This window comes from Oryctolagus cuniculus, chromosome 12 (assembly GCF_964237555.1).
Source record: "Oryctolagus cuniculus chromosome 12, mOryCun1.1, whole genome shotgun sequence".
Taxonomy (NCBI): Eukaryota; Metazoa; Chordata; class Mammalia; order Lagomorpha; family Leporidae; genus Oryctolagus; species Oryctolagus cuniculus.
The window spans coordinates 12,350,018-12,372,390 of NC_091443.1; the positions used below are offsets into that span (position 1 = coordinate 12,350,018).

General features: G+C 55.8%; 2 protein-coding genes across 2 annotated transcripts in view; one reads left to right on the top strand and one right to left on the bottom strand.

The window, feature by feature from the left end:
* The window catches only part of KLF13 (KLF transcription factor 13), a 45,945-nt gene that overhangs the window by 18,127 nt on the left and 5,445 nt on the right, over nucleotides 1-22,373 (top strand). The gene's annotated exons all lie outside the window — the stretch shown is intronic.
* On the bottom strand, nucleotides 6,218-18,936 carry LOC138844574 (uncharacterized). Its single transcript, XM_070053446.1, has 3 exons — nucleotides 18,910-18,936; nucleotides 10,046-12,119; nucleotides 6,218-9,694 (listed from the first exon to the last, which is right to left on the bottom strand). Exons 1-2 carry the CDS (start codon nucleotides 18,934-18,936, stop codon nucleotides 11,151-11,153), a joined length of 996 nt encoding a protein of 331 aa, XP_069909547.1. The 3' UTR covers nucleotides 6,218-9,694; nucleotides 10,046-11,150.

Consider the following 22,373-nt stretch of genomic DNA (forward strand, 5'->3'; position numbering starts at 1 on the left):
GCTGGACGGGGAGATGCTGCTTTTCCAGGGACTCGCCTGTGTAGAGCATGATGTGGGCGTGGCTTGCCCAGGGCCTGGATGGACTGACGGGAGCCGTTCCTGCCCACACACTGGCCCACATGGGACTCACGTGTCCAGCTGGGCAGTGTGGGCACAGCAACCCTCTCGTTGGTAGAATGGCAGCTGTGTTCGAGTACTGCAGATTGAAAGCCTGCTTGCCTCTGGTTGTGCTGACCCTGGACCTGAGTGTCTGGGCCTGGGCACAACCTCTGCTTAATCACCCCACTCGTGAGTGTGGCTTGCTGCTTCCTGAGCTTGTGGGTGTTACCCTCTTAGCATCTAGCGGAAGCCCACCAGTCCCTGTGAGGCAGGTGTGGGTCAGGCCTGTGCTACTGCAGCTGTGACCCAGGAAGCAGCAGTGGGAACTTCAGGTCTCTGGGGGGCTGCTCTAAGCCCGTTTCTTCTGGGTCTGGATGGTCCCAGGGTGGGAGGGGGAGCTGCATCTTCTAGGGCCCCTTCTGCCAATGTGAATTCAAGTGTGAATTAATGGAAAGCAGATGAGTGCTGATGTCCCTGGAATCTCACATAAAGTTAAATGGTAAAATGTGATCGGCCATGTGTCCTTGACTGAACCCAAAGCACTCAGAGTTATTGAAGTTGCCAAGTCCTCGGATTAGCCTTTGCAGATCTTGTGAACGTTTCTCGGGACCCTGGAGAGAATTTCCTTGACCTAGCTGCCGTGGAACTGAGAGGGTGCTCCACCTGACAGCTCCGTTTTTAAGCCAATGTGCACGTCGCAGGTTTGGAATGGTGTGGGGTCTGCCCAGAGCACAGTGAGTACCCAGGGATCCTAGTCAGGCAGGCTTTGGGGCTGGGGAAGGTGGTGGAGGAGCAGGACCCCTGTCCACAGCCACATGGTCCCATTGTTAGAAGCGCACAGGCTCCCCAGCTGACCCAGCCGAGGGGCTGCCTGTGACCTTCGTCTCAGTACGGATCTCAGAGAAGAGAAGTGTCTGTGCCTCCAGCTGAGGGTGCCCACTGGGCTCTGTATCAGACACTTGGAACTCAAGAGCATTGGGAATTACACCTCCTGCCCCCAGCAGAAGGAGCGAGACTGGGGGCTGGGTCCTTCGTATGTTTCACCGCTGAGTGTTCAGAGGAAGCCGTGGGATGTGGCATTTAAGGTGGTCTCTGGTCTGACTTCCATGGCGTTTTTGGAGTCTGGGACTTGCTGAGGGACCGGCTCTTTGGTCCAGCTCTCAGACCCTGAAGGATCTGTCGGGTCACTGGGTTGGGTGCAGCCCTGCAGAGGGACCTTAAAGGTGGCCTCGGACAGTGGAGAAGGTAAGGCCCAGCACGCTCTTAGATGTCCCCTCGGCCAGGCCTGAAGCCAGGCTCTGTACTCCCTGTCCAAGCTCCCCAAGGGCTGCAGCAGTGGCGCCAGTGATCCATGGACTCCCAAGGCTTTTCTGTGGGAATGTGATGGTTACCGGGAGAGCAGGGAGGCAGGGAGGGAGCCTCAGTAGACAACCAAGTGCAGAGTTCACCTGGGTCTCCAGGAATGACTTGCCCTCTACCCCAAGTTGAGTCAAGGCCTGAGAAACCAAGTCAACAGCTGGAAAATGTTTGATCAGCCCACAGCACTGCCCTGGGTGTCCGCGTGGTGTCAGATACGTGTTCCTCCTCTTGCGAGTAACTGCCCTTCCAGGAGACTGTGACTGGCTGCCTTGCACGTGTTCTTATCTCTGACTGTAAAGGTTGAGTGTGGCGCTTAAAAATGTTTAGGAGACAGGAAAGTGTCAGGAGAAAAATTAATGGGAGACTCCATACCCTTAATCCCACCACCCACAAATCTCTACTGTTAATATTTTTGCATGTGTGTATTTTAATATAAAACTTGGGATCAGCCCATACAAGTATTTGATGTTCTCATTTTTCTGCTTTAACATTCCGTCATGACCACATCTCCAAGGCATAGCCGGCTTCTCACCTGACCTTTAACGCTTGCCCAGCGCCTTAATCTCTTCGTCTTCAGAGTCCTTAGCTGAGCCCAGGCCACGAAGCTGTGCCGGCTCCAGTGACTTGCTGGTCTTGCACACCCTGCGAGGGCATCCAGGCTGTGTGTGTTCTCATCATTTTTTTTCTTAAAGATTTATTTATTTATTTGAAACACAGTGACAAAGAGACAGAAAGTATCTTCCATCTGCTACTAGTGGCTCAGCAAGTTAAGCCTCTGTCTACAGCCCCAGCATCCCATATGAACGCCGATTCCAGTCCTGGCTGCCACTCCACTTCTGATCCAGCTCCCTGCTGATGTGCCTGGGAAAGCAGTAGGAGATGGCCCAAATGCCTGGGCACCTGCACCCATGTGGGAGACCCAGATGGAGCTCCTGGCTCCTGACTTGGGTCTGGCCCAGCCCTGGCCATTGTGGCCATTTGAGGGGTGAGCCAGCCGAGGGAGTGGTTGGAAGATATGTCTCTCTGTCTCTCTCTGTCTCTGTCTCTCCTCTCTGTAACTCTGGCTTTCAAATAAACAAATAAGTAAATCTTAAAGAGAAGGGGGAAGAAAAAGAAAGGAAGAAAGGTCTTTCATCTTCAGGTTCACTCTCCAGATTTCTGCAACAGCTGAGGGTGGGTTAGGCCGAAGCCAGAGCTTCATCTGGTCTCCCATGGGGCTGCAGGAGCCTGAGCACTCAGGCCACCCTCTCCTGCTTCCCCAGGCCATTAGCAGGGACCTGGATCAGAAGTAGAGCAGTCGGGACTTGAAACAACATCCATATGGGATGCCAGAGCTGCAGGTGATGGCTTAACCTCCTGTGCCACACACGCTGGCCCCAGTCCTTGTTATTTTCACCGTGTGAGTCCGAGGAGCCAGTTAGGAGTAAGTTGCCTTCTGGAAGGAGAGTGAATTTGCTATATACCAGCAAGTCTTGAGCATGCCTGTGTCCCGCACCTTGGCAGGGAGGGTGGTAAGCAGACGAGGTGGGCCCCAGACCCACTGATCACCTAGGACGCTGGGCTCTGCCGATGAATATACTGCCTCTGGACCCTTGGGTCTGGAAGGATTGCCAGCTGGCCTTGGATACCCTGGTCTGGAGACCTCACAGTCCAGGGAAAGGCAGAGGCCTGGCCTGGGGGCTTGTGCCTCTTAGCCCAGTGTCCACAGGAGCTCCTGCACAATACCAAAGGAGCTGGACGAGAAGAGGCGCTTTGGGCTCTGTGTTTCTGCTCTGCAGGCTCCTTTGGCTCCCAGCAACCTCAGTCCTGCTCAGAATGCAGACGCGGTGGCACCAGTGAGAAAGGATAGGCTATGTGAGCCCTGTCCTGCCTGGCCTGACTTCGGGCTGTGCACTGCCTGCGCCCACCTTCTCCATGGGCCACAAGGTCGGCCGGCAGCCGCAGCAGCTGCCAAGATGAGTGGCCATGTGGCTGTGTCACTTGGTGCAGCTCAGGCTCCCTGGGCTGGTGCTGGGAGAGGGCTGCTCCGTCTGCTCTCTCCCTGACACCAGAGCGCCACCCGCAGGAGGGCCTCTGTGTGTCCTGTGCACCTCCAGCTCCTTGCTTCCCAGCTCTGAGTTCCGGCCACTGGCCTGGTCGATTTCACCGGACATCCGCAAACTGTAGGGTGGCAAAGATCAACAAGTAGAAACCTAATAAAGGCTATGTTAAACCTTGTGCGTGTTGCAGGTGTGACGGCCCCAAGCTGTGGGTATCACCAGAGAGAACCCCAGGGCGCTTGGCATTGCGGCCTCCAGGGTGTGGGAGGAGGCAGTTCCCTGACCCTGGAGTGTGACCAGGCCAGACCATCCTTCCTGTTTGCAGACTTGGGGGGAGGGGGCTTCTTGAGGGAGGAGGGGCTGCAGAGGGTGGAGGCAGGGGAGGGGTGCTGGACCAGGGGGCTAGGCTTAAGGATGGCCCCACTGTCTGCCGGCTGTATGAGCTGATGCCCCACTCAGACCCCTTTGGGCCCCGTTTTTTGGCCTGTCAGCTGCAGTTTTACGGGGTCGCTTTAAAGGTGAGTGCCCAGCTGTACCAGGGCAGGGGCTTGCAGCCCTGGCCCAGTACAGTTGCCGGGGGCTGGCCTGCTCAGGAAAGGAAGTCACAGCCAACTTGGTGCTTGGAGACCCTGTCCCAAGCTTTCTGTACCTCTCTGAGGGTGCCTCCTGGCTGTCGGAGGCCCCCTTGGGAAGAGGGGTGCCCTAGGGGACTCTTGGGCTGGGCCTGGTCCCTGCCATCTGGCCGGGTCCCTGCGGGGGTTGGGCTGCTTCCAGATCTGTTTTCGTTTTCAATTCCTTTTATTGCTAAACCACCCTGGGCCGCAGAGAACAAACTGTTGTCCTCAGCTGACCTCGGAGTCCTCCGGGCCTCGGTTGTTTGCCGTTTGCTAATTTTAGCCTCTGATCATTTCTACCCGTATCTCCCCTCCCCTCAACGGGAGGTGCAGACCAAGAATAGCCTCGGAGAAGGGGGGGGGGCTGTGGTGGTTGTGGCTGGTTCTCCCACAGTGATCCGATGGGTGAGGAGAGGGCCTTAGCATGTGGGGATCCCCTGCCCCCCTCTCTCTGAGGAGCCTACGCCGTGGGGAGGAGAAGAGGGGCTCTTCTCTGAGTTGGTTTCTACTTTTAGGCAGAAACCAGGACTTCCAGGAAAAATGTGTCCCTGCATGGCCCTGTCTAGCTCAGACTCCCGAGAGCCCCTTCCCTGGTCCCCCAGACCACAGGACCCCAGGTGCAGAGGCTGAAGAGCCCGGACACGTGCAGCCTGGCATGGCTGAGCCAGCCCTGGGGGTGAGTGCCGGGCCTGTGTGGGCCTGAGTTGGTGGACAGCAATGGAGAGTGAAGGGCGTCAGGCCCAGACCTACAGGAAGGGACCCCCAAACCATGGGTGGCCAGCAAGCTTTCGGAGGGAGAAGAGCTGTGAGTCAGGCCTGAGGCCTGGGGCTGCCCCCCTTGTCCACTGCCGCACGTCACTCGGCACCTGCTGCAGTCTGCTCTCGTCTCCCCCTGCCCCTGCAGGGGCTCCCCGCCCCCCGTGTTTGTGGGCAGTCCCAGACACATGTAACCCCCGTGCTGCAGCCCTTTAAATGTGGCTGGTCTGCGAGTGTAACACTACATAAGGGTGGCGCAAAGAATCTGAAGGCCCGATCCTCCTCCCCTTGAGGTTGGAGCCACTGCTGGAAGGTGAGGGGGCCGCCTGCTGCCCATGGTGGGAGCAAGAAGGCAGCCGGGAAGCAGCCCTGTCAGCGCCGAGCTCTGTGCCCACAGGTATTAGTGAAATCAAAACCAGCAGCAATTGAGAGTGCTGTGGCGGGCACACCGGGAGGCCAGGAGGAGGCCCTGCCGGTCACAGGGGCAGGTGTCCTCCACTCCCTGGAGGGGGTGGCAGGGCCTACACCGTCCCTCTGCTCCTGAAGAAAGGCTACCTGGGAGGCAGGGCTGGGCTGTCTGTGGATTATCTTAAAGTCCTTCGAGGTAGCACACGCGGTAACGCACAGTTGTATGGTAAACTTGTCCTCTTTAGCGCCTGGCCCTCTGTTCCCCGTGCCTGCGGCCAGGGCCGTGAGACTCCTCAGCGCTTGCCCGGGTCTTCTCCTTCCTGTCTCTCTGGAGTGGTCTTGGGGGCTCATCTTGATGTTCGGGCTTCCCTGATGGTGGTTGAGGACGTGTCACCCCCACCCCACCATGTGAGGATAGGACACTTAGGGTTAGGTCAGCGTTCCTCATCTCCGCCATCTCTGGTTGCAGGTGAGGCGTGTGTTACCTTTTCTTGAGAATTCACAGCTGCCTTTCTTTGGTTTTCCCGGTGCTGTTGTCACTTGTCCCGCACCCCGTGGCTGTGTGTGGTTGTACACAGTCTCCTGAGACCCCTTCCTTAGCATCCAGGCCTGTTTCCTTGGGCAGTGCCTCCTGCCCTTTGGTGGTGCTTGTTCCTGAGTGGCCTAGAAGGGGCGGGGTGGGGTGGGGTGGGGTGTTGAGGCTTGGACCTTTACCCAGGGTTGGGGTGTGAGTTTGCGTGGCGCTCCCTGGCTGTGCCCTGTGGACAGGGACCAGGCCTGCACACTTTATCTGTGAGCAGCTCCTCTCCCATGTCTCCGAGTTGACTGGGGGCCCTCTGATTTGGGGCTGATCCTTACATTTTCCTGTGTTTTCCTTCTATCATCCCAGTTTCCCATGAATTTTCTCAGTGCCCTTGTCTTGCCATCGGCACTGTCACCTCTGCCGGGGTGGTAGTGTCTTTACTCGGACTCAGGTTTGGGGCTGCTTTTCGTGAGCAGCATGCTCCGCTCGCTTCTGCTGAGCCAGCCTTGTCTCGGGATCTCAGCACTGCCCCTGGAAGCCTTCTTTCCCTGCTTGGCCCCTGCTTCCTCTGAGCGCCTTTTCTCGCGCACGGGTCTGCATCTCTGGTGGCCTGAGTCAGGGGCCCTCTCAATTGTTAGGTATCTGGAGACGCTACCCAAAGGGCCAAACACTGAGTGTGGAATGGTGCAGTGGCTCCTGGGAGGACCTGCTGGGCCATTTTCTCCAGGCGTCTCCTCCGGGAGAATGGGGGTTGAGGGGTCCTGCGCATTCGAAGAGGGCTGGGATGGCAGCCTCCAGCTGTTCCCAAGGCCCTCTTCAGGAAGCTGCCCTTCCCGGAACCATATCTGGGGTCCCAGTCAAGGCCCCCTCCCATGGTGACTGCCGGTCACCCTCTGATGTCCATCAGGTACAGGAATGACAGCCAGCTGTCAGGGAGGAGAGAGGTAGCTGTGGGTGTGTCTACCAGTTAAAGAAGCAGGGGCCCCCTCTGCTAGCCTCACTGTCTGCCCACCCACCAGAGGGTGCTGAGTGTCTGAGGGGCACTTCGGGGAAAGAATAATGAGCTTATTTTATTGCCCGCTCTGCTGCCTAATTTCCAGCTTCCGAATTAGAACTGTTCCTCCTTACGATGGGGCTGTGTCACCGTTGTAAGTAGGAAATGTCGCATGTCAGAAGTGTACTAACGCCCTAACCTGCCAGGGCTTGAACCAGCACCCATTTGGGATGCTGGTACTATAGGCAACTGCTTTACCCACTATGCCACAGTGCCGACCCCAGCTTGTCTTATGTTCCTCTTGGCTGTGGCAGTTTCTTATGTGTTCCTTGTTCTGCATGACTGGCAGTTTTGAGGGATACTGTCCACACTTTGTCCCATGTTTTTCTCATGATTGGGTGGGGCTTTGGATCTTTAGGAAAAAGGATGACAGAGGTGAAGTGCTGTGCTTAGTACCACATGTCCGTGGAGCATGATATCCACACGACTTAGCCTGCTGTTTGTGTCGCTGTTTATGTCCAGCCTCGGCCAGGGCCGGACCTCTGGGTCCCTTTGGTGTGACCCTCCCATTCTGTCTTGTGTCTGCTGCCCCACTTGCTGGCATTACAAGACACTTCAGGATCCTTTTGTATTTTTCCTGCCCCAGCTGTGGAATCAGCCCGTTCTCCCAGAGCCCCTTTTCCTTTCATTGGAAAATGGGACTAGAACCTGAGATCTGGGTGCCAATGAATGACTCTGCTTCTTCTACATAGCAAAATGCATTTTGGTGTAGCTGGTGAAGCCACCACCTTATAGGCACCGGTTAGAGTCCCAGCTGCTCCACTTCTGATCCAGCTCCCTGCTGATGGCCTCAGAAAAGTAGCAGAGATGGCCCAGCCGTTTGGGTCCTGCCACCCACATGGGGGACTTGGATGAAGTGTCTGGCTCCTGGATTCAGTCTGGCTCGGCCCTGGCCATTGCAGCATCTGCAGGTGAACCAGCGGATGGAAGACCCCCCCCCCCCCCCCGAGAGAGAGAGACAGAGAGAAAGGTCTTCCTTTACCGTTGGTTCACCCTCCAATGGCCGCTGCGGCCAGTGCACCGCGCTGGTCCAATGGCAGGAGCCAGGTGCTTCTCCTGGTCTCCCATGGGGTGCAAGGCCCAAGTATTTGGGCCATTCTCCACTGCACTCCCTGGCCACAGCAGAGAGCTGGCCTGGAAGAGGGGCAACCGGGACAGAATCCAGCACCCCGACCGGGACTAGAACCCGGTGTGCCGGCGCCGCAAGGCAGAGGAGGATTAGCCTATTGAACCGCAGTGCCGGCCTACCTCCCCCTCTTTCTGTAATTCTTTTTTTCTTTTCTTTTCTTTTTTTTTTCTTTTAAGATTTATTTATTGATTTGAAAGGCAGAAATAGAAGGAGGGAAAGAGAGAGAGAGAGAGAGAGAGAGAGAGAGAGAGAGATCTTCCATCTGCTGGTTTACTCCCCAAATGGCTACAACAGCTGGGGCTGGGCCAGGCTGAAGTCAGGAGCCAGGAGCTTCTTCCAGGTCTCTCGTGTGCGGTGCAGGGACCCAAGGACATGGACCATCTTCTGTGGATTTCCCAGGCGCATAAGCAGGGAGCTGAATCTGAAGTGGAGCAGCCGGGACTCAAACTGGCACCTATATGGGATGCCTGCAATGCAGGCAGAGGCTTAACCTTCTACACTACAGTGCCAGCCCCAACTCTGACTTTCAGATAAATAAATAATAAAAAAATAAAAAATAAGATTTCTCCATCTGTGTCAATCAATAACTTCTTCCTTTTTATCATTGAGTAGCATTCCATTGTGTGATTCTCCACACTTTGCATATCTGTGCATCTGTAGAAACTGCTTTCTTCTGGATAAAGTTGCTGTAAGCATTTGTTTATAGGTTCTTGTGTGAACATAATTTTCAGTTTTGATTGCTGGGTAGTATACTAAGTCTCTGTGTAACTCATGAGAAACTGCCAAACTGTCTTCCAGAATCGCACACTGTTTAACATGCTCCAGTGGTGGAAGAGTGGCGAGCTGGCCAGCATTTGGAGTCATCAGGTTTTGGGTTTTTGCTGTTATTATATGTGTATGGTGGCCTCTGAGAGGCTTAATCTGCAGCTTGGGATGGCAGGTGACAGTGAGCGCCGTTACCCATATGGCTTTACCATCTGTCCATCTTCTTTGGTTGAGTGTTCAGATCTTTTGTTCATCTTTTTTTTTTTTTTTTTTTTTTTTTAAAGATTATTTAGTTGTGGCCAGTGCCGCGGCTCACTTGGCTAATTCTCTACCTGTGGCGCCAGCACCCCAGGTTGTAGTCATGGTTGGGGCGCTGGATTCTGTCCCGGTCGTTCCTCTTCCAGGCCAGCTCTCTGCTGTGGCCCAGGAAGGCAGTGGAGGATGGCCCAAGTCCTTGGGCCCTGCACCCACATGGGAGACCAGGAGGAAGCACCTGGCTCCTGGTTTTGGATTGGCGCAGGGCGCCGGCCGCAGCGGCCATTTGGGGGGTGAACCAATGGAAAAGGAAGACCTTTCTCTCTGTCTCTGTCTCTCTCACTGTCTAACTCTGCCTGTCAAAAAAAAAAAAAAAGATTATTTAGTTGAAAGGCGGAGTTACAGACAGAAGAAGCAGAGATAGAGATCTTTCATCCATTGGTTCACACCCCCCCTCCCCCAATGGCCACAACGACCAGGGCAGACCATGTTGAAGCCAGGAGCCAGGAGCTTCTTAGTCTCCCACATGAATACAGGGGCCCAAGCAGTTGGGCCATCTTCTGTTGCTTTCCCCAGGCAAGTTAGCAGGGAGCTGGACTGGAAGTAGAGCAGCCGGGACACAAACTAGTGCCCACATCGGATGCCAGCATTGCAGGCGACAGCTTTACCTGCTATGCCACAACACCAGCTCCCCTTGTTTTTTTTTTTTTTTTTTTTTTTTTTTTGACAGGCAGAGTGGACAGTGAGAGAGAGAGACAGAGAAAGGTCTTCCTTTGCCGTTGGTTCACCCTCCAATGGCCGCCGCTGCAGCCGGCGCACCGCGCTGATCCTGGCAGGAGCCAGGAGCCAGGTGCTTTTCCTGGTCTCCCATGGGGTGCAGGGCCCAAGCACCTGGGCCATCCTCCACTGCACTCCCTGGCCATAGCAGAGAGCTGGCCTGGAAGAGGGGCAACCGGGACAGAATCCGGCGCCCCAACCGGGACTAGAACCCGGTGTGCCGGCGCCGCAAGGTGGAGGATTAGCCTATTGAGCCACGGCGCCGGCCTTGTTTATTTTTTAAGTCAGGTTTAAGTTGAGATTTATCAGTTCTTTATATAATCTGGATACAAGTTGCCATCCTTTTTTTTTTTAATCAGCCACAGATAAAGAATTTTTTTATTATTATTTTTAAAGAGAAGGAGAAACACAGAAAAGGAGAGGCAGAGAGAGAGAAAGGTCCTCCATCTGCTGGTTCACTCTCCAGATGGCCACAATGCCTGGAGCTGTGCCAATCTGAGGCCAGGAGCCTCCTCCAGGTCTCACATGTGGGTGCAGGGGCCCAAGGACTTGGGCCATCTCTGCTGCTTTCCTAGGCCATAGCAGAGAGCTGGATTGAAAGGAGCAGCTGGGACTTGAACCGGCGCCCATATGGGATGCCAGCACTGCAGGCAGCGGCTTTACCTGTTATGCCACAGCGCCAGCTCCAGATGAAGAACATTTTAATCAAATAATTAAGACTGGCTCTTTAAGTGTGGCTTTCAAACTCCTGCTTCTGTTTTTCCTCAGTGTTGCAGAAAATCCTAGAGAAGGCTGGAGGCAAAGCCATCCCCGGGCTGCCGGCCGCTGTCAGCGCTCTGCGTGTGCAGCAGTCTCGTTGTGATGCCCAGAGCGAGGCTGAGGACGAAAGCTCCTGATGTAGGGGAACTGCCAACTTCCGGCTGGCAGAGAAATGGGGTCGGGGCCTGGACATGCTCCTAACCCAGTGATGGGGCCCTCAGAACAGAGAAGAGGGGCTGGCGTCATGGCACAGCAGGTTAAGCAGCTGCCTGAAGCGCGGGCATCCATGTGAGTGCTGGTTGAAGTCTCAGCTGCTCTGTTCCCACCCAGCTCCCTGCCATGTGCCTTAGGCTCTGCCACACGTGGGAAACCTGGGTGGAGTTCCAGGCTCCTGGCTCTGGCCAAACCCAGCCTTGACCATTGCTGCCATTTTGGGGAGCAAACAGAGAGTGGAAGATCTCTCTCTGCGGTTCAAATAAATAAATCTTAAAATAGAACAGAGGAAATAAATGAGCACATTGGCTCCTTGGGTTCAGCTCACGGGGGTCCACTGATGGCGCTGATCAACGGAGCCTTTGCATGTGGCACTTCTTGGTGGGGGCAGGAACACCTGTCAGCACACCCCTTCAGGAGCAGCCAGGGGTGGGAGAGACGGAGGAGTCCAGAGCCGTTGTCTGGGGTGGTTTACTGGCAGAAACCATCGGTATTTTATTGTTGCTGTTTTTAAAGGGACACTGGAAACGGAAATTTTCAAATGTGTTTTGTAACCCTGAGCATAAGGAGAGAAAACACCTTTGTGAAATTCCCGGCATGGGATCCTTTTGACATTTCCAGGCAGCGTACCAGGGCATGCAAGCAGTGGGCGGGCTGCGGGATTCCGAGGGAGCGGTCCCAGAGTGGGCGGGAGCTCGGGTGGGGTGTGTGTGTGTGTGTGTGTGTGTGTGAGAGAGAGAGAGAGAGAGAGAGAGAATGTTCCTGCACGCTTTCTGCTCACCCAAGGCAGTTCAGCTAAAAAATATCGAATACAGAAAGGACGGTCCCAGACAAATGGCGTCTTCCCCACGCCGGCCACTTCCTTCCTGCAGGAACAACTCGGGAGCGCAGCGTCTCGCGTGCACTTGTAGGTGGGCCTGGGACTGCTCAGAAGGGGCCCCCACCTGTGGCCCGGGAGAGCATGAGGGCTACTCCCTTGCCCAAGGAGTGTTGGGACTCCACCCCCGCCCAGGGTCCTGTGGGAGGGAGGCAGGGCACGGAACAGGGTTCCTGCATGGGAGGCTGTCCCAGCGTTTCCTCCCCTCCCTCGCCACCAGGCAGACCCCTGCAGTGCTCTTGAGGAAGCTGGGACACCCCAACCTTGGGGGCTCTGGGGGCCAGGAAGGGGGCAGTGTGCAGTGTGGCACTGAACCTTACCTTCCTGGCTGGCGGCCCCTGGGTCACTCCCTTCGGATCCTGTTCTCTCTCCAGGTGTGGACAGAAAGAAGCCTAGGTAACGATGGGGGGCCAGGCTTGCTGTGAGGAGGGAGGGAGGCGTGGACAAGCCAAGGGGCAGGCCTGTGACCGGGCAGGGGCTGGACTCTCCTGTCTACACAGCGGTGTGGAGGTCTTCAGGCCGGGGAGGATGGGCTGCTGCCTCCCTGCCAGGCAGCCTGCTCTCTGCAAGACATTTTCTGAACACAATGGGTTTCCCAAGTCTTGGGTGTAAATCGCTTGGATGGGGAGGCCAACCAATGGGAAGCATCTGGGGGGTCGGAGGCTGAGGCCCAGGAGTGTCTGCAGCAGAAGTCTCTGATGTTGTCCAGCTGGTTTAGAAAGGAGAGATCCTTGTCCAGCGTTTCTGTACTTTGTGTTTCAGCTCCCTTCAAAACCAAAGGCAAACGTTTTGCCCCATGGTCAGAATGACATACACACTTTTAATCTAATATGTTTCCTTTAGAAGGCCGGCTCTTAGAAGTAGCTTGCTTTGGTAGGTTCTCCTGCAAACCTCATGACTTTCCTGGGAGACAGAGCCTGCTGCAGGGGTCGGCCCAGGGAGAGGTGCAGGGCAGGCCCAGTACCTGTGCCTCAGCTGAGCGCCACTGATTGCAGCAGCTCTCTAACAAGCCAGGCCTCTGGGAAGGGGCTGCCTGCTCCTGCTGCAGGAGACCTGGTGGCTGCTGAGGTCCCCAGGGGCGCCTCCTGCTGGGATGTCCCAGCCTGGGAAGGCCTACTGTGAAACTGCAGCCTGCGGTGGAAGAGGAGCTGCTGGCCCGCCCCTGGGACACTGCAGCCCCCCCCCCCCCACCGTGCGGAGGGTGGGGTGCCTCATAGTATGGAGTGTGTCAGGCCTGACCCCAGTACCTGTGCCCGAGATGGGGAATTGACATCAATAGGTTTTCTGCACCCACCTTCTGTGGCGGGAGCAGCCTCAGCACTTCCTATTTTGTGGGCTGGAGGGGCTAACAGAATTCTTTCCTTGTAGGCCAGATCTAGCCTGGGAGGTCCAGCTCTAATGGGTGCATGACCTGGCTGTGGGTGGGAGTTAGGGGGACATTTGACGCCGTATCTCTGAGATGGTTTCATACGAACAGCTTCCTGTCTCCTAGGGTTGGTGTGGAGTCAGGTGCACCGTCTATGGTACATGCCTGCAGCTGTCTCTGCTGTGGGTGGTGCCTGCCATGGGAGTGCCTGTAGCAGGGCTTGGTCCTTGCTGGCAGGGCCCACCCAGCAGGCTCTGGGGAAGAGGCCAGGGGGAGGAAATGGAGGCAGTGGGGGAGGGGAGACACAGGAAGAGGAAGTAGGGCACACTGGTTGCCAAAGGCTCTGCAGAGGGGCTCCTGCAGTTGCCAGGGTGCCTGCAGGAGAGGAGGCCTGCTGACCACTGTGCCTCCCAGGGGGCCTGGGATGGCCTAGGAATGTGGTTGCTTCTCTAGCAGGGGAAGGGAGGGGCAGCTGAGCTCTGCAAGGCTCCACAGGCCTCCCTGGTGCTGCCTGCCTGGTGCCCCCGAAACAGCACAAGAGGCTTTCCCATGCCGTGCCCTCCCGCTGTCCCCACATGTGCCCTGCCCGCCCTCTCCTTTGCTTGCTTTCTTTTTTCTTTTTCTTTTTTTTCTTTTTTGATCTGAGAACCCTTTCCCAGAAGTCTGCAGAACCGCTGGTCCCCACTCCTCAGCAGCTTGCAGACAGACAGACTCTCCTGCCTTGAACTTATGTCTGGGTAGGTGGATGGACTTGGCCGGCAGGCTGCCAGCACCTGGCCGTCCACCCAGTTTGTCTCTGGGTGCCCAGCTGACTATCAAATGGGTTTTGTGGCAGGAGGTGGCACTCAGGTGCTTGAAGGAGGCCTCCTGTTGGCACCTGCATAACTTCTCTGCTGAGTATTTGTCTTCAGTAGCCTTTTACGTCTGATGTCCGAATTGCCTGTCAAATCTGTGATCGGGAAACGCCCTCCAGAAGGATGATCTGAGTGAACCTGGGCTCTGGAGCCTGGGCCCCTGCCCCAGGACCTCTCCTGTGAGGGCTTGGCGATCTGTGCGTGCCAGCTCATGAAGAACTCCTTCTGCTTTCTTATGGTATTCTGGTACATGGGTGTTCCGGAATTATTTTGAAGGGGCCCCCGTGGAAGGACACTTGTTGGTTTTTGGCTTCTTTACAGGATAACCAGACACCCAGTCCCGTTTTGTAGGTGTGCAGCCGTGTCTGTGGGCAGGTTCAGTTGCTGGGTCAGAGGGTGTGTGCATTCATAATTTTGACAGGTATTGCCAAATTGCCCTAAAAAGTTTGCCGCAGTTTGTGTCCCCATCAACAAAGGATGACAGAGCGTGTTTCACTGGGGCCGCACCAATCTGATGGGGGAAAAGTGTTTCCATGGGGTTCCACTTGGCTTTACCTCCTGATGGGTGGGGCTGAGCATCTGTTCAGGCGTTTGAGAGCCAGTTGAATTTCATTTTTCATGTATTTTCATTTTTCTGTCCTCTTTCCATGGAGTGTTGATTTCTTTAATTTTGGTGAGCTGTGTCTGTATTGGAGATTAGTGTGATAGGTGCCGCAAACACAGGCTTTTTTTTTTTTTTTATCATTTATCTTTTTGAAAATTGATTTCCTATTATTTGAAAGATGGCCTCGTGAATCTTTTACCTTTGTTTATGATGACTCTATCCATAGAGAAGTATTTTATACTTTCATGTAATCAACTGTGTCCATCTTTTCTTTTATGGTTTCTGGACTTTCGAGTCATAGAATTTCTTTCCATTTCACCCTTTGGTCCATTTTAGAATTGATTCTGGTGTAAGGTGTGCAGCATGAATGGACCCTTCCTTCCACACGCTGCCTCTGTCCTAATGCACTTACTGAGACACACCCCTCGAGATGTACACAGTTGCCACCACCTGGTCTATTCTGGCTCGCCACTCTGCCCTGGTTGGTTAGCAGCTTACGCGACAGTGTGCTAAATGTTTAGTGGTCTCAGTCCCCCTTCATTGTCCTTTTGCAGAATTTTTCTGGCTATTTCTGTTTGCTTATTTTTCTGTGACCACATTTTAGGGTCAAGTTACCCTATTCCAAAACAAAGCAAAGTCCAAGTGACAGGAACACCTGCTTTGAACAGTGTCTTTGGATCCAGGGTAGATCTGTGGAGACAGACAGATTCCCTGGTTGAAGCATTGCCCGAGGCTGTGTGTGGTGACAGTCCTGTCAGCTCTTGCATGAGGGACAATGCACAGGAGCGTGTGAGCAGTGCCTCTGTGTGTCCACAGCCACAGTAGTAGCTACACAGCACCCTGGGCGGGGCGGGGACCCTGAGCTGCTCCTGGAAGATGAATGCTGCCTCTTGTGGGCCTTGGACCTGCAGCAGCTGTTTGTCCCTGTTCTGCCCCTGCTGCCTTGCTCATCCCCCCCCAGGGGCCCTGGCCACAGGTGATAACAGCTTATCTCCCCTACAGCAGGCACAGGCCTGGGCCCAGTTGTCTCCTGCTTAACCCGCACAGTAACCCAGAGTCCACTGAGATGAGGACCCCGGGGGGGCGGGTAGCGCTGCATGGGGCTCCGGCAGCCCTGGCTGTGGCTTTGCCATCACCTCCAGCCAGCTGAGTGGCTGCCCCTACCCTGCACTGCCTGTGCTCCTGGGCCTTGGTTTGTTCACTCGTTCAGTCGGCAGCTAAGAGCTTCCAGCCTGGACTCCCTGAGGCCCAGGTCATCTGTCAGCTCCTCCAGGGTTATCCAAGCGCTGGCTTTTGTAGTGAGCAGCAGAGCAGCCGGAGGGCCTCCCGAGGAGTGGGAGAGGTGCACTGGGCTGAGGGCCTGCATTTCCTCCCAAGCCAGCAGTTGATGGGCCCCAGTGTCTGGTGGAGCCTCCCAGGAGTGAAGAGCTTGGCACTGGAGGTTGGGAGCTGGAAATGGCTCCAAGCTGGTGCCTGCAGATGAAGGGTGTCTGCTGACAGCGGCAGCCTGCCCTGGTGGTGGACAGCCCAGGCCAGCGCTGTGGGCGGGAGCCCAGGGAAGCTGCTTCTCTCAGGAGTCTCCTGCACTGGCTCCGCCCCTCTGGGTCACCGCAGACACCCACGTGGATTCCCTGTGCCCACAGAGGCCTGCTCCTGTGATCCAGGACGCCCCATGAGCTGTGGATCCATTGGCCTTTCTTCCCCCCTCCCCCGCGGCCTCCCTTCTCCCTGCCACGGAGGGGAGGCCTGCCAGAGCAAAGGCCTTTGTCCCTGGCCTCTGCCGGAGCTCTGGCTCAGTGCTGGGCACTGGGGAGACAGAAATGGCGTCCCTCCCCCAGACACACACGCCGCCCACTGGGGTCAAAAACAAAAAGAACCGTGCTGGGGCTTGGCCAGGTGCTACTGGAACCAGTAGGGCCCTGCTCGCCTTGGGGGCGGGGTGGGAGGCGGGTCACGCAAGATAATTGGGACAGGAGGTAGAGCCGAGGGCAGTGCGCGCCCCAGTTCTGAGCCCCGGCTTCGAGCCTGCCGCATTTGCCTGTGGCTCCCGTGCAGGAGTAGGGGTGGGCTTGGGCCGGGGGCTTGGCGAGAGGCGCCCTTGCTCTGCCCTCCCGGTCAGCCTCTCGGAGGGAACACGCCGTCCCGCCCGGCCTGTGGCTTGGGCAAGAGGCGTGTATGGGACGCCGTGTTCCTTGATAAGATGAGGCAATCGCTGTCGGCCGCGCTGCGCGCTCGGCTGGGCGGCCGCCTCGCTGCGGCGCCAGGGAACATTTATGTAACCCGGCCCGTGTGCCCCGCGCGGCCCCGCCCCGCGCCGCTGCCGCCGCCACGCCCCGAACCAAGGCTCTCCCCAGCGCCGCCCCGCTCCGGGCCCGCCCCCGCCGCCGCCGCCGGTTCGCGGCCGGGCACCCCAACCCCAGCCTGGCTCTTACTCCGCGCCCGCACAGTGGCTAGATCCTCTCACAGCTTCCCTCGCCTGCGCCGGCTTCTCACCTGGCCTGACCTCAACCCGCTTCCTCTCACAAAGTCTAAACCTCATCTTGCCGTGCGCCCCCCACCCCATGCACAAGTGCGCAGAGTCAAGGCCTTGACGCCCTTCCGGTCTCTGAGCGTGGGGGTCCGCTGGACCTGGAGCGGCCCGGGATGCACCGGAAGGCAGAGCTCCCCTCCAGGCCTGGAATTTCGGATCCTGGTTCCCATCCTCTGCTTCTGAGGGCCCTGTCGTATCTTTGTCTTCATGTCACGTGTCCAGGACGGTAGTCAGGACCTGAGCCCAGCAGGGATGCAGATTTTAGTGCCTTAGAGCGGAAGGTGGGCCCCCTGCCTGCCCTGGTGGCCCCCGCGCTTACTCAGCTCAGCCACGCCACCCTGAGGTCAGTGCCCAGAACAGCAGTTTCTAAGGTGAAGCTGGAGGAGGCACCTGTGGCCACCTGAGACCCTTTTAGTATCAAAAGTCCGACAATGGCATTCTTCGCCCGATTCTCCCAAAGAGTACATGGAGTATTCCAGATGCTGCACAATGTGTGTGCTTGGTTAGAGATTGCTTTCAGTTTTCATGCCTAATCCGGAAAGTATCTGGATATAAAGCCATGGGGCCGGTGCTGTGGTGCAGCAGGTTAATACCTTGGCCTGAAGCACCGGAATCCCTTACATGTGCCGGTTCTAGTCCTGGCTGCTCCTCTTCTGATCCAGCTCTCTGCTATGGCCTGGGAAAGTAGTAGAAGATGGCCCAAATCCTTGGGCCCCTGCAGCCATGTGGGAGACCCGGAACAGGCTTCTGGCTTTGGATTGGCACAGCTCCAGCCATTGCAGCCATTTGGGGAGTGAACCAGCAGATGGAAGACCTCTCTTTCTGTCTCTACCTCTCTCTGTAACTCTTTCAAATAAATAAAATAAATCTAAAAAAAAAAAAAAAAAAGCCGAAGCTCTTTGGGCCCCTCTTGAAAGTAGGAGTGGGAGTGCCCTGGAAACCCCTGTTTTCTCTCAGTCCCCCACCCCCACTGCCCCCGTCAGCCTCCTGGGTGCTGCTCACATGTCACCGCTCAGCGGCTGCCCCGCCAGCGCCAGGGCTGCTCCTTGCCAGCGCGAATCAGGACTTCTGTTTGTGCACCAGGTCGTTTGTCGTTACCTCTCCTGAAATAGGCTGGTAGAAGCAAGCCTGGGTCAGGACTGTGTCCCCGGGGCCAGGCCTTGGGTACGTGCTCAGTGAGCTCATGGCACTGCTGTTGCCCAGGGAAGCCAGGGTGTGCTGGCTGAGGGGCGACTCAGGCTCTCCCCAGCTTCCTCACCCCCGGCTGCCTGGACCAGCTGCCCCTCCCCACCCCGAGGCCGCGCTTCTCCGGCCCCAGCATCACGAGATCCTTCCGTGGCGAGGCCCACCTCACCTGTTTCCCATGGTTGCAAGCAGGACTCCAAAGAGGACAACCCCAGCAAGGATGCGGGGCTGCTGGGGAGTGAGGGGGCTCTCAGTTTGGGATGCATCGCCATCCTTCCCCGGGGCCCAGTGGACTGGGATGCTGAGAGCCGGTGTTTCAGGAGTGGACGTGTGGGACATGCTCAGGGCTAGGGCTGCTATGGACAGCCCCGTGGAACCACCGTGTGGGCCCCACGGTGAGGATGAGGCAGTGCACGCCTCTCCTGTGGCTGCTGTAACACAGGACCACGTGCTGGGGGCTCTGGAAACCAGAAGTCCAAAACCAAGGTGTTGGCAAAGTTCATTCCCCGGGGCCTCCAAGGAGCATGCAGCCCTTGCTTCTCTCTTGACCTCTGCCGCCAGCAACCCTTGGTGTTCCTTGGCTTGTGCTGCAGCCAGTCGCTGCGTCCATCCTCACATGGCCTCGTCTCTCTGTGTCCTCTTCTGAGGGTACTTGCTGTCTCTGCTCAAGCCCCTTACCTTAGTTACACTGGGAAGAGCCTGGCTACTTCCAAGTAGGGTCGCCCTCACAGGTTAGGGCTTACCTCTGTAGGGACCACATTCACCTCCATCCGTACGTGGAGGAGCCGGGGTCTGAGCCTCACCTGTGTGAGGACACAGGCATCCTGGAGCCGTCTAAGCTTTTACTCACTGATGTGATCTTGAGTCTCCAAGAGTGGAATCACCATGGGACAGTTTCCAAGCTTTTCTGTTGATGAGATTTTATTTTTCTTGGAACTAACTAGCAGTTTCTTCAATACTAAAGTTTCTTTGAGCATGATTTGGGATATATTAAGCAAGATATGGGATTATATTTAAATAGACCTTTTTCTTGCCATTAAAGAAACTAGGTGATTTTTTTTAAGAATCATAACACAGAAGAGCTTACAACCTGAAGCACCCTTCCCTTCCCCAGTCCACCCCACCCGCCAGCACTTCGCGCTCTGATTTTCGTTGTCTTGGTAGTTACTGCTATAAGTGAACTGTGTGATTGCGTTGCTGTGTGTTAGAGTTAGGTAGTCTCTGTTTGTATCAGTTCACCGTTCCTCCCACCTCTTCCCTCATTAGTGGATGTGTTCTTACTCTGATTCTGTTGTTGATCATCCTTGTAACTCTCACCCTCTATCACTCACTTAGACTTTCTCTGTACGCTGTGTAAGCATCTTTGTTCCTTTGCATAAATGCACCGTGTCTGCTGGGCTATGGGTCGGTTGTAGATGTTTGGTCTCTCAGATTGATCCTGCACACTGACAGCAAGTGCTGGGGTTTATGTGACCATGACTATAGCTTGTCTGGCTGCCAAGGCTTGTGCTAGGATTACATTTCTTTCTGCCATCTCATGGGGTTGTTATGAAGGATAAATAATAGAACAGCACTTGGCTCATTTCACCCGTTGCTCATAATCATGTGGCATTTAGTTTACTTCTAATTTGGACTGTAAGTTTCTTCTGTTTTTCCTGGAGTTTCTCACTGCCTCTCTTTTTTCTTGAAAACAAAGAATAGCCGTGCATCTTCTCTGCGTTGAGGAGTTCACTCAGCGTCTTGGTTGTACTCTTTGGCACCCAGAGCTCACTTTCTTCCTGACACTGCCCCCCTGTGAGCACTGGTGTTTTGCTCCCATGGTCTCTCAGGCCACTGTGTCACTGTTCACTTGTCCCTGGCGTCAGGTTTCCTCTCATTTTGCTGGAGTATGGAAATTATGCACGCAGAAGGCTCTGTCCTGTCTCCAGGCATCCCGCGTGCCCTAGGAGAGGCCTGCCATCTGTCCCAGCCTTGTTCCCTCACGCTCACTCTGGTGTTTGTTTCTCCTTTCCCTCTCTGTTAAGTTTTGGGAGGCCGGCGCTGTGGCGTAGCTGGTAAAGCTGCTGCCTGCAGTGCCGGCATCCCATATGGGCACCGGTTCGAGTCCCAGCTGCTCCTTTTCTGATCCAGCTCTCCGCTGTGGCCTGGGAAAGTAGAGGATGGCCCAAGTGCTTGGGCCCCTGCAACCGCATGAGAGACACACAAGTTGTTCCCGGCTCCTGGCTTCAGATTGGCCCAGCTCTGGTTGTCGCAGCCATTTGGGGAATGAACCGGTAGAAGACTCTCTCTCTCTCTCTCTCTTTCTCTCTCTCTCTCTCTCTCTCTCTGCCTCTCTGTAACACTGCCTTTCAAATAAATAAATAAATCTTTAAAAAAAAAGTTTTGGGACCTCCTGTTTCTCCTGGAGTTCTGACACTGCAGAAATGGAGACAAGGGCCTTCACTCACTCACCCTGCCGGCTCCCACGCCACCTCTTCCCTTGTCGGTCTCCCCTCTTCTCTTTCACTGACAGATACTGGCCTTTTATTTCTTTTGTTTTTTTTTTTTTTTTTTTTTTTTTGAGACAGGCAGAGTGGACAGTGAGAGAGAGACAGAGAGAGAAAGGTCTTCCTTTGCCGTTGGTTCACCCTCCAATGGCCGCCGCTGCAGCCGGCGCACCGCGCTGATCCGATGGCAGGAGCCAGGATCCAGGTGCTTTTCCTGGTCTCCCATGGGGTGCAGGGCCCAAGCACCTGGGCCATCCTCCACTGCATTCCCTGGCCATAGCAGAGAGCTGGCCTGGAAGAGGGGCAACCGGGACAGAATCCGGCGCCCCGACCGGGACTAGAACCCGGTGTGCCGGCGCCGCAAGGTGGAGGATTAGCCTATTGAGCCACGGCGCCGGCCTAGCCTTTTATTTCTTTTGTAATGTCCTCTCTTCTGTTTTTTCCTATTTTCTTAATAGATGCTCCTATTAGATGTTGAATTCCCTGGACTGGTTCCTTGTGACTGTCCAAAGGGTTTGGAAAATGGTGGCGGCTAGTTGGTTTTGAATCCCCTCCCCAGCACCCTTCTCTGCAAACATAGATCCAGTGGGGAAAGCGAGTACAGCTCCGTGTGGCCCTTGGCCTTGGAGGTCCAAGGAGATGGGACATGGTGGCCTTCACATAGTTTCTAGAACTGTTTTTGGTTCTGTTTTTCTGGGATATTTCCTGGAGTGTATTTCCAGCTTTTTAGTGGAATTTTTGTTGGGGCAACAGGATTTTCAGTTTCCAAATGCTATTTTTTTGTTCCCTGAACTTCCTTTTTAATGGTATCCTGTTTGCTTTATACATCAAATTTTGTCTGAGATCCCTCTGAGAATACTGATTAGCACTTTACGTTAGCATTTCCTGCCTTCACTCCTTTTCCTCTGGAGTTGGTGGTTTTGTTGCTCTTGGCTTTTCCCTTTCGTGCTGCGAATTTTCAGTGGCTGGCTGGCCATCCCTGAGCCGTCCGTCCATGTTTAAAGTGGGTGGGTGGTGTGGGTCTGCTCTACCGGGCATAGGTCGGCCCCATTTAAGGATCCGAACACCCTGCTCTAGCCTGTGTGCAGTAAGGGGGGACAGGTAGCCGTGTGGCTGTCCCCAGTGCCCACTGGCTGTGTTATGGGGTGCCAGAGCCCCCCACTAGTTCTCCTTGAGCAGTTGGTGTTGCTTTTGTGGTTCACAGTTTGCCTGGGTAAATGCTGCCCTGTCGGTGCCCTGGGTAAGGGATGGGAGGAGGGGTGGGATCTGAGCCCACCTTCACCACCGCCCGCCCACCCGCCTGTGTTCTGCTTCCCCCACCTGCATGCACCCCCACACAGACTGCTCCAGGCCACTGCCTTTGTCAGCCACCGTGCTCCCACCCACGACCTCCTGTGCTGGCTTCCACTTTCAGGCCACGCAGGCCCTTGGGCGAGAGGGAGCAGCAGACTCGGGTCCTGGAAATGGCCCAGTCTGATGCCCTCGGGCTGCAGACAAGACAGGGTCAGAGCAGTGGCTGGCGCTGGAGTTTGGGAATTGTCCTCCTGTCCTGTAAGGACTCCAGGGTCTGTGTGTGGGTGTCGATCCTGGACGGGAGCCTGCAACCCAGCGGCTGGGGATAGCTGAGCCTGCACTGGTGTTGGGTGTACTTCCTGGGGTCTACTGGGACCTCAGGCCCTGAGCGCTGCCCACTGCAATGGCCACCAGTGCTTCAGCACCCG